At 41.8% G+C, this 11,845-nt stretch overlaps 1 protein-coding gene across 8 annotated transcripts in view; it reads right to left on the reverse strand.

Annotated features, from left to right (window-relative positions):
* RBPJ (recombination signal binding protein for immunoglobulin kappa J region) overlaps window positions 1-11,845 on the reverse strand; it is a 56,351-nt gene that overhangs the window by 11,413 nt on the left and 33,093 nt on the right. For 5 of the 8 annotated variants that reach the window (XR_014792186.1, XM_084856983.1, XM_084856980.1 and 2 more), the window contains 4 exons: window positions 9,094-9,165; window positions 8,352-8,447; window positions 4,702-4,867; window positions 1,123-1,297 (listed from right to left, as the gene is read on the reverse strand). Coding sequence is in view for 7 of the 8 variants with exons in the window: in XM_084856983.1 (XP_084713109.1) it covers window positions 1,123-1,297; window positions 4,702-4,867; window positions 8,352-8,447; window positions 9,094-9,165 (509 nt within the window). In the remaining variant the exon portion in view is untranslated. The remainder of the gene's footprint in view (window positions 1-1,122; window positions 1,298-4,701; window positions 4,868-8,351; window positions 8,448-9,093; window positions 9,166-11,845) is intronic. The other 3 variants (XM_084856985.1, XM_084856984.1, XM_084856982.1) reach the window with 1 other exon arrangement.

An 11,845-nucleotide genomic window follows, 5' to 3' on the forward strand; every position in this document is an offset into this window, starting at 1 on the left:
TAAGAAACAAACGCCTTCTTTGTGTACAACTTTGCCATGCCATTTTCTCACAGCATCTGGCACCAAAATGGAGATGTAATATGTTCAATATTTTGCAAAGCACAACCTGAGGTTCCTTTAATCCTTTACAACACATCAAGTACTGATTTAGAGGTTACTGTAAGCAGTGGAAAGCAGAAGGGCAGTGCCTAACAAACTTCTGCAAACCCCACTTTGGCTGCAATATGTGAAACAGAATTACAGATCTGATCACTAGCAAACTTTGCAAGCCCCCACTTGGCATATTATAGCATAAGAAGGGAAAACAATTGTATGATTTGTCATGAAATGGCACAGCCCTGCCCCATTAGCATAGCTAAGACCAACTTCCATTCAGCTCTTCCCACCCAGAAGTATCTCCTGCACTGACAATTCCATTCAGTCATTATGTACCTTGATTAACAGAATTAATGTTTGGGTACCTGATTCTGCTTATTTTCCTCTTTCTTCTGCTATCACATCTCTTAGATCATAGGCCTTTATTTTGAAACAGTAAACTACTGTGAGTGTTTTAGCAAAAAGGCAGTATATAACTGTTGCCAGTAGCTTTATTAGAACTGAAACAAATAAGCCCTATGAGATGTGTGTTGCCAAGATGTAATATTTCAGACCATGTGGGAGAACGAATGCTTGAAAACTTCCCCACATAAAATACACCTTAAACATACTAAACATAAATGGTAGAGAAAGGCCTAGTCTAGAAACTTCTCCCCATAATTTTATATCTGTAGGAAGTATTTTACTGGATAGCATTCAGTCTTCCCTGTAGTCCGAAATGGGTACAGCCCAGTAACAAATACATCACATATGGCCCCTGCAAGTCTGTTTCAGCTCTTAAATTCCAGAATGCTGTGATGTCAACTGAAGAAAAATAATTTTTCAAAGTTAAAAGGTGTCACTGATGTGTTTATTATAGTGGTTTATGCCCAGGTTAATTTCCAGGTTCAAGCTATCCTATTGTAGTATTGCTCTTCCAAAGCACACGTCCCCGGGTAAGATTAAAGGCATTTTTTTCTTACTAAAATCATGACATATAAATGAAGGCAACATTGTGCTGTATGAAGACAGTTTGGAAATACTTACAGTCTGCGTTTTTCAGTGACTGTTTCTTTTTAGAAGGTTTGGAGATTACTTTGATCCGTTTACTGAGGAATACGCCAATATCATCGCTATTGCCGTAGAACATTTTTACTGATAACATGAAGTGCTTTCGCTTGTCAGAGTCAGATATGTACAAGGTTTTAGCTGTGCAATAGTTCTGTGGATAAGAACAAATAGCTAGTTTTGTATCTCCCCAATGAAACCCAGGTTAAATGTAAGCAATCCTGGATCAACTCATTGGAAGAGTGCAGTAGTAAAATTGCACACCCACAAAAAAATTAAAATGTCAAATTGTGAATGTTTTCGAGTCATTACATTCCAGGGAGGACTGTCAACCTGGTAAGAGTGTCATGTGGACATGTGTCTCTCTTCTTCACCATGGGGAGAGCATAATGAGTGAACTGGTCTAAGTGAACTGGTTTCTTCGGGTTACCTTCATGATCATACTATCTGTTCTTTAGAAGACAGCAGGGTTTCAGCAAAGTTGTCAGTTATATACTGGCTGCATTTGCACATAAAGATAAGCCAGGATTCCAGACTTACTGTGGATGAGCAAGCAGCATGCTCAAGTGTGTAGCCACTTCACTCCTCCCTTAACGTAAGGGGGTAAAACTAACCAGAAATGGATCGCTTATGACATCCAAAGTCAAGATCTTGGCTTGTCCCCCCTCCCCCGGACCATCAAAAAGCCAGGATTCTACACTAGCAACAGCAACAAGCCACGGTTAGTCTGCTTATGAACCTTGGTTTATTTAGGAGCAACAAACCAGGATCATGGGTTCAGATGTCACAATAAGCTACCAATTTCTGGTTAATATTATCCACTTGTGCAAAATGGGAGGGAATGGGCTGAGTGCGCCAGTGTACTACGTGTTCACAGTAAACCAGGATACATTTACTGTGCAAACATGGCCACTGTTTTAACTTAATGTGGTATATAGCTCAACTCATTCTTCACTTTGACCAATGATGAAAGAGCGCACAAGAACCTGAGACTCATACTGAGATTTCTCCTTACAATGAACGAACAAGCCCTAAGAAACAGGCAACTACCTATCACCACAAGACTCTGATCTATCACTTTATTTTCTCTGGTTGGTCAGGCAATGAAATGTTCCTTTCTTGAGAAAAGCCAGACCTATGACATCACAAAGATTTCAATTAAGCTCTTAAAAGTTAGAGTCAAACAGCCCCCTGACAACTAGGAACAGCGAGTTGTTCTTCACCATCCCAAGTTCTTGTACATCAACCAACACTATGAAGTATCTTCATAAAGTCTATGCATATTGCTTTCAAATTTATACTAAGCTTTTCAAACACTTTAGGGGATTGTATTACTTTTTAAAGGGCTTCACATATTTATTATTCTTGAAGAAGACAACTTCAAGTTTTGGGGGACCATAGTATATGTTTGGCCGTATATTTGTTTGCAGTAATAGTACTTGGAGTACCCTTAGAAGTATCTGTACATTGAATTCTTATTTTTATAAAACAAAATCAGGCTAATTATAAATAAAATATTTGAAGGGCATCCATGTGTGTTTCCAGGCAATGCTTTTAACAAAGAGGGTCTATACACAGGTCACTATTATTACTGTACACAGCCAATGTCTATCACTTACTGAGAGGGAACAGAAGTAGTGAGATAGTGACTGGGTTCGGATGATTATGTTGGTAAAAGACACCATCATGGCTTCTCTCCCTGCCCCTGCACATGCCGCATGTGTGACTGGCATTTGCATAATTACCCATGATGCCGCACTGGCTGCCATGTCATCCAAACCCAGTGCATGGTGTGGCAGGGGTGGCTTCATACCCACCCTACAACCCACGAGATGCGGTAGGCGTTATAGGGTGGGCCAGAAGCCACCCCCACCTAGAGATGTGAAAGCCTGGAAAAAAACTGGGAAAATTCGGAAAAGTTGTTTTTCCATTTTTTCCCCCAAGGACTGTTTTCCCCTCCTCGCAATGGAAAAATTGAACAGCTTTGGATTATGAAATATTCTTTTAGAATTTAAGACAAAGTAATTATATATTGTTACCCAACCTTTACTCCCCACAAAATGATTTCTAAAAACTATGTAATAAGAACACTTTTATAGAAAAACTAGAGATGTAAACTATCTGGAAATAATGAAGCCATGGGGGAAAAAATATTTTTAATCCTCTCTGTAAGATTCCCAGCATAGTTATTTCTTTCATTTCTTATTAAAATTATTGATCTAAAGTATATTTTACTGATAGACATTTGTGCTCAGTTTCCTAACATGTGAGCAGAGTCTTGACTGTAAGGGCGCAATCCTATCGAGATAGACATCAGCCTCCAAATTCAGAGGCTGACGCCTAACCAACGCAGGTCAAGCGGAGCACGGAGTGGATCCTCTCCTCTGCCCTCCCTGCATTCTTGGCTAGATGCGTGATTTTATGCATCTAGCTGGGGCTTCAAAGGGGGGTGGGGCAGGAGCGGTCTTAGAGACACCATAGGAAGCAACGTAAAGGTGGTTCTGTAGTCTCCTCTCCTCCCTGCCCCCACGAATGCCCCCTTTTTCATCCTCTCTGCACTCCATCTTATGAGCACGGAGGCAGCTGCTGCGGTTCTCACCCACACAGGCTCTGAGGGGGAGGGGAACATGGTTTCTTGGCTCCAGGATCGGAGTGCTGTCTAGAAGCTCCGAGCCAAGTAAATCGAAAAACCCTATTGCCCTCTAGATGGTGTCTAGTGGCCATAGGATTGCTCTCTAAATGTGCATCCTTGACAGCTTGGGTTTTGTTCTACAGAATCCTGTGTTTCTGATGCTGTAGCACTCATTTAATGTAGTTCTAATCTATTCAGACAATAATTACAAATTTAAAGCATTTATTTTATAAAGTTGTAAAAGTTTTAAAATATAATGATAACTTTATGAGCAAACTAAGTCATACATAAAATAACTTTAGGAACAGAAAGGCTGCTTTATGTTCCTAAAGCAGCCCTCCCCAACCTGATGCTGTCCGGATGTTTTGGACTACAGTGCCCAGCATTCCTGACCATTGGCCATGCTGCCTGAGGCTGATGGGAGCTGAAGTCCAAAATATCTGGAAGCACCAGGTTGGGGAAGGCTGTCTTAAAGCAACCAAGTGACTTTAGATCTGTAAAGACCGTTAAAAAATAAGTATGGCTTATTTTTCAGTTTTTCCAAACATTTCCAATTCCCCCCCCCCCAAAAAAAAAACAGAAAAAAACCCAGTTTTGTTCCATGGCCTCAACATTTCTGGAAATTTTACATCTCTACCCCTGCCATGCCACACACTGGGTTCAGACGACATGGCAACCCACACTGCATCACAAGTAATTATGCAAATGGTGGTGGCATGGGGGGAGAAACCAGAGTGGCTTCTTTTACGAAAGTGATCATCTGAACACCCCTTGCGACTTACTGAGAGGGAACAGAGGAGACTTACATTAATGCTGTACCCTCTCAAACTAGTTTTTTGTTAATATGTAATATATTAAAAAATGACTGACACTCTTCGATACTTCAGTGAACTTGTCCATGAAATATATAACTGTACTCAACTTACCTTTCCTTCCAGGTTTAACTGCTGCATTTCTTGGTCACTATTTCCTATCCCAATAAAGGCGCATGGTTGAGACTCTTGTTCAGAGCAGCCATCCCGTTCCATTTGTTCTTTTTTTTTCTTCCACCCACTACCCATAAGATATACACATGGTGGAGGGCAAAAAAACCTGATGAAGAACAGATTCACATTTAATGCATTTTGTTAAAGCTGTGTACTAGGTTGCATGTACTCTGAGGAAAATACAATTTTAAAGAAAATCTGCACCAAGAAAAACTAGACAGTTATCTGCATAAATGACATAAAATAATGGGGATTTTCATATATGGGGGAGCAATCCTATGGCTGCTAGTCAGAGGCTAGATGGCCATAGGATATGTGGTTTTCCGGGAACCAACCTCAGAGCCTGCGCTCCGAGGTTGGTTCCCGGAGAACTGACCTTCCCCCCTTCTACACTGCCTCACAGGCAGTGAGGAATGGCCCTGTGCTCTACGCTCAGAAACGGAGCACAGAGTGGCCAAAATGGGGCAGGGAAGGTGGAAATGCCGGTACAACACATCCTATGTGTCATCTGGCAGCCTCCTCCCCAGCTCTGCCTTCCCGAGGCTAGACAGCCGATCCCCTCCATGCTTCTCCTGCCACGGTCGTCTCCAAGTTCTGAGGCGCCCACCTATCCCCATAGGATTGCACCCTTACTAACTTAGCATAGTTTTTATTACTCCTGATTACTCCTATGAAATGGCAAAGAACCATGCAGGGCACTGACACTCACTATAATGTTTCACCAATGATTTCTCACACCTGGCTAAGCCTATCATAATTTTAAAAGCTAAAAGCTTGCTATTTCTAAAATGAAAGTTGACAAGTCTCAGGATGCTTTGCTCTGTCCTCAAAACCAACATGGTATGACTATGGAATTGTAGAACCAGTGTCCTGGTTTCATAACGCAGTATAAGGTTTCTGCACTCTACATATTGCTAATATGTTTTGGACATGATGCAGCCAAAACTGAGCACTTCTAAGCCTAAGTTTAATGGGAGAAATCAAGCATGTACTTAATTCTTTGCACTGAAAACAGTTGGACTTCAAGATGCTTAACATCATCTGGATTATATCTACACTTAAAGGTCATACTCCAGATGTACCTTTCCCTAGAACAGAGGTAGGCAATACTGTGCCTTCCAAATGTTTTGGACCACATAAGGCCCAGCCAGCATGGCCAACTGTCAGGCATTTTGAGAGCTGTAGTCCAAAACATCCGGAAGCCACAAGGGAAACCCACAAGAAAGACATGAGTACAACAGCACCCTTATACCCATGTTCCCCAGCAACTGATATTGAGAGGCATACTGTCTTTGACACAGGAGGTAATACTTACCTTTCATTACTAGTAGCCACTGATAGCCCTACCTGCCAGGAATTTGTCTAATCAAGGGAGGGGGGGACTTATGGCCCTCCATTTGTTTCAGGCTGCAGATCCCATCGGTCCTAGCCAGCATAGCCAATGGTGAGGGATGGTGGGAGTTACAGGCCAAGATATATGGAGGGCCACAAATTGCCCACCTCTGGTCTAATTCCTTTTAAGCTATTCAAGTTACTGGCCATCATATCTTGTGGTAGCCAATTCCAAAGTTTAACTATGCATTGTGTAAAGTAGTGCTTCCTTTAATCTGTCCTAAATCTCCCACCATTCAGCTTCACTCTATTATATGAGGGAGCTACATAGAGAACTTCTCCCTATCCACTTTCTCCAGTTTTATGCACCTGATCATATCTCCCCTTTACTCACTTTTTGGGGGGAACATAGGAAGCTGCCTTATTCTGAGTCAGACCTTTGGTCCATCTAGCCTTGCATTGTCAACACTGACTAGCGGCGGCTCTCCAGAGTTTCAGGTAGGAATTCTTCCAGCCGTACCTGGATGCCAAGGATTCAACCTGGGATTTTCTGAATGCAAAGCATGCGCTTTACCACTGAGCTAAGGCTCCATCCAAGCTAAAGAGCCCCAAATGTTGTAACTTTTCCTTATAGGGGAGTTGCTCCACCCCTTTGATCAACTGCCCTTTCTTGCACCTTTTCCAGCTCTACAGTATTTTTTTATAATGATCTCCAACATGGAATAGAAAATATTATATTTTATTAAATATAAATGTATTTGAAGGTTTATGAAAGACTTTTTAATAAAAGGAACAATTTTACTTTTATTTAGACATCTTTAAACTAATGGAACGAGGGGGAAATTACTATAATTTTTAGAGGTTAGAAAAATAACAGAGACAGAATCTAATCTAAAGTATCACAACTTATACTGGATTTTTCCCCAGAGTTATCACCACTCCAGTTTTTCACCAATATAATGGAAATGTATTTATTACTTTGTTAAAACAAATGAACATAGGTTTCATTCATTCTTAGCATTCCTATTTGACCTGCTTTTAAATGACCGGATGAAGAATGTCTAAGCACAATTTAAACCTGTATGCAGACACTAGATGGAGCTCCACACAAAGGGTTAGAGCTATTTGTAGGGATGGCGGAGAATTTCTCCCCGAATCTTCAACGCATTCAGCCCCCCGAAATCGGCAGTGAAATTCTCCGCCACCCCCCCGCCCCCTCCCCGGGATGGGACTTACCTTTGGCGAATGTCCATCCCGGCGGCGGGTCCCAGCGGCGGTTCGTCGGCCTTTCGTCAGGGGCGGGGGCGGCAGCCGGTCTTCCAACCAGCTGCCACCGCCGCCATTACGAAGTAAAGTGTAAAAAAAAAACACAAACCCCTGTGATAGGCTACGTAACGATTAACGTAGCCTATCACGGCTAGATTTCCAAAGTCAGCCATGATAGGCTACGTAAATCGCTATGTAGCCTATCACGGGTGACTTTGAAAAAAAAAAAGCGCGTACGCAAATGGCGGCGCCCTATGGGCGCCGCCATTTACATTCCTTATTTGGTCCCGGTAGTCTACGTAAAGATTTACGTAGACTACAGTCTACGTAAATCTTTACGTAGACTACCGGGACCAAATAAGGAACGCAAATGGCGGCGCCCATAGGGCGCCGCCATTTGCGTACGCGCTTTTTTTTTCCCCCCCAAAGTCACCCGTGATAGGCTACGTAACGATTTACGTAGCCTATCACGGCTGACTTTGGAAATCTAGCCGTGATAGGCTATGTTAATCGTTACGTAGCCTATCACGGGGTTTTTGTTTTTACTTTTTGTTTCGCGGCCGGGGAGACGGGGCGCTTCTCCCCGGCCTGAATTTCGGCTGGGCGAGGCGGGACGCCTCCCCCCCCTCGCCTGAACTTCGGGGGGAGAAGCGAAGCGCCTCCCCCCCACCGCAAAGCACCCCTGCGAAAAGGTAAGTGACTTTTGTACATCCCTATTTTATTGATAAATTAGAACCACACAACCTTTTTTTTTTAACTAAGATTTGAAGAAAGCATCTGGATCCAAGCTTACACTGAACAAGTAGTTTTACAGCATTAGTACTGCAATCTATCAATCGATACTTCAGACATCAAAAGAGGAAAGGATATTAGGGTTGCCTGAATTTCCTGAGCAGCAAAATCACAAGGACTCTTTATGCATGATTTTTTCCCAACAATTGTAAAGCAGCACAGTAGAGTACACAGTTCAATACAGCAATGACATTCCTTACCTCTTTTCATTCCCATAGGATTTCTGTGCAACTTTTGCATGAAGGATTAGGACTGTTTGATCACCACGCTCCTTTAAATAATTTCTCATAGCTTCCCTAAGAATTCAAGAGTATAATAAAATTAATAGAAATGCCCTTTGAACCTTTAAAAAGCACATCAGAGGCTGTAACACATCTGTACAGCTGAACCTATAGCCATGTTCAGGCTTAAAGTGGGTAATCTCTCCAGGCAAGCTGGCCCTGTCCCCTTCAGTTCAGACCTTGCCAGGCTGAATCAGCAAGGTCTGAAGGGAGTTCTACTTGTGTTTGCTTGAACACCAATAAAACTCTCTGTGGATCAGAATCCTGATGAAGCAGGGTCCTCAACCACATGGAGAGTTCTACTTGCATTCAAGAGACATAGGGGGTGGGTGCATGGCCACTTTAAGCCCTCAGGTGTTCAGGCAAAAACCTGAACAGGGCTTATGTTTCAAAATATTCTGGCACAATAGAAGGCCACAAGTTACAGAATTCAGACCCTTTAACCTCAAGTGGTTTATTTATTAAATTTATTTATTAATTAAATTTATTAATCACCCATTTGGCCGGTCACCCAGCCACTCTGGGCGATGTACAACAATAAAAACAATTTATACAATGGTTGACTATTCATCATTACTGAATAGTAATGCTAGATCAGTTCAGATTTGAAAAAGTGGAAAGGGCGGTGCTAGGCTGTCAGTGAGGATAGGGGCAGCCTCACCTGGCCTCTGACTCCCTCCTCCTTCCACAGAGAAGTGCTTTCCTGTCGCATTCCAGCCCCAGGCAGCAGCAGCTGTATGAATGACCAAGAGTTCTCCCTTACCACATGCCCATCCCTATATCCCTCTATTTAATCCAAGCCAGCACTCATAATGATATAAGTGAAGGGAAGGACCAGACCCCTTCTTCATATCATAGCAGTGGCGCAGCGGCTTGGCAGCAGCTAGGTTTACACATTTTTCCCGCTTCCCAGACACCCCCTCCCCCAAACTGTTCATCTATGCAGAGCGACTCCAGAGATCCATTAGAAAAGGTACTGTGAATGCTACATTCCCTGGCCCAGTTGTACATGTACACTAGAGGTTCTGCAAGGCTAAGAAATGCTTCAATCATAGCTGATGGCCAGATTCTTGGATGAATATGGGTCAAGAATCTGGCCCTGTGACACCCCTAAGTTAGTTGTGCAATTCTGCAACCAAAGCCTGGAAACTGGACTAGATCCATTGTTTCCATCTTCTGGAAAGTCATACAAAATATTGGTTGACAGCAATCTTTAGGAAGAGGAAGTGGATGTCGGATAGCAAGGTTCTTTTTCTTAAAATCCCAAGGCACCCTCATATGTTTAATCTTCACAAAGAAACCTGTAAAGTTTAACTCATCTGCAAAAATTTCAGTTAGTGTAATATACAGTGTCCATTGTATTTATCCCTTTTGAGTATAGCTAATCTTTCACGAGTTTACTCTTCTTGAAAATATGAAAATATGTTGAACTGTTAATTTGTTCCATCTCACAAAGTTCCTCTGGCTGGAATTACATGCCTTCTTATGGTCTAAGAGCAAACAGGAAGATCTCCAAAAATACATTTGTGGAGGTATCCCTAGTTCCATACTTAGTAAATTTTATAAAGGCACTGTACACATACCCCCAAACAACTAGGCCAACATGTATTATGCCCCAAAATAAGTATTCATGTTCATAATGATAAAGGCCAAGGCAGTGGTTAAGAAGACAGCATTTGCTTATTGTTACAGGACTGGTCCTCCAAGATTACAAGCCTTTCCCCATGATACTTAACTATCACATGGCAAAAGTTGGGGGAAATTATGACTATTTAATGGATTCTATAGCAGACTATCCAGAGAGAGGGAGAAGGAATTATACGCATACATATTCTACAGTCCTTCTAAAAACTACGGGCAACACCCAGCTTTGTTGGTCCATGAACGGAAGGAGTTTCCATCCCCTGAACATGGGCTTGCTTCTGTTCACAATGTGACAAAGTTGGATGCTATCCTATCTCACAAACTGCTTGCTTTAACTAACTTGATAGTATGCCATTAGAAGAGAACCTTCCTTCTCCAAACTTTGTGAAGAATCTGACATACAAATGACATTTGACCACAAGACCACTATTTTGAAAATACAAGGGAAAAAAGGAATTCACAATCTAATGTTATTGTCAAGAGACATTTTCCTGTTTTGTAAGATGATTTAGACTTAGATAGACCCAACTTAAATTTACCAGCAGAATTCTTTCTTGTGATCTATATTAGAACTCAAAGCATCTCAAACATCAATTTGTTAAACATCTGTCATAGTTTCAACATACACATACAACTAAAGAACAGGGAAGCTGAATCAGAACAACAATGTCAGAAGCAAATGGCAGCGACTACCGTTACAGAAAGGAGTATTTGTTATTCAGCAATGGGAAATTTCTGTACTTTTCAAGCTCACTCCTTTTCATAAGTGAGCACGTTTGTCAGATGGAGAGGTCTGACGCATAATTAAATGCCTGAATTCTTAAAAGTTTAGAATTTCAGTTAGTTAAAAGGTAGAAAAAGCTATCTGTGCTATGTGATCCATACTGCACACTGGTTGCAGTCAGGTGATCAAGCCCTGCTTCATATGCCCTCATTGCAAGAGGTCAGAACTGTGAGAGAGAGAAGCAAGGCTTTTACTCCATGGCCCAGAGGGTTTGGAGCAACCTGCTTTTAGACAGAGGAGGCCCATAAGGCTGCAAGGCTTTTGTGTACATGCAAACATTTAGAAAATTTTAATGGGCTGTTTTATGACCATATCTTATTTATGCTGTTCTTAAATATTGTACCCCATGTTGCAAAAGTGGCCTACAATATTTTCAGTAAATAACGGTAGCACTTTTATGTTGCAAATAGTTCTATTAAAGAATTTGGGGGTGAAGACTTTATTCCATATTGTGATTACCTTGTCCTCACCCTCTTTTTATAAATACTGTCAAATTCTTAGCTGATGAAATTATTATTTGGAAGACAGGAATACACAGTATGTTAAGACCTAGTTCACACCTGTAAAACTGTTTCTGGACCACACCACTTCAGACTGCAAGCGGGGGTGGGATACAAAATTAGCATATCAGGGAGAAGGCTAAGCTAGAACTCTTCTGCAGGACATCTAGTTTTCCATGTGACAAGCCCAAGTGACTTCTGTGGCAAGGAGCAACTATGATCTTGGAAGCCAAGCAAGGTCAGCCCTGGTTAGTACTTGGATGGGAGACCGCCTGGGAATCAGTCTTCCTGCACTGATCAGGGGGTTGGACTTGATGGTCTTGTAGGCCCCTTCCAACCCTATGATTCTATGATTCTGAGAGGGGTTTTTTAATATATAGATTAACATTCAACCATGCAACTGCCATCTGACATCTGAAAAACAGCTTTTCAATCTCATCTCCTATTTATATAAACTAGACTAGTTAACAATGCAAGAGCCATAC

Source organism: Heloderma suspectum, chromosome 5 (assembly GCF_057233095.1).
Source record: "Heloderma suspectum isolate Gila_16-S chromosome 5, 16-S_ref, whole genome shotgun sequence".
In the NCBI taxonomy this organism is placed as follows: Eukaryota; Metazoa; Chordata; class Lepidosauria; order Squamata; family Helodermatidae; genus Heloderma; species Heloderma suspectum.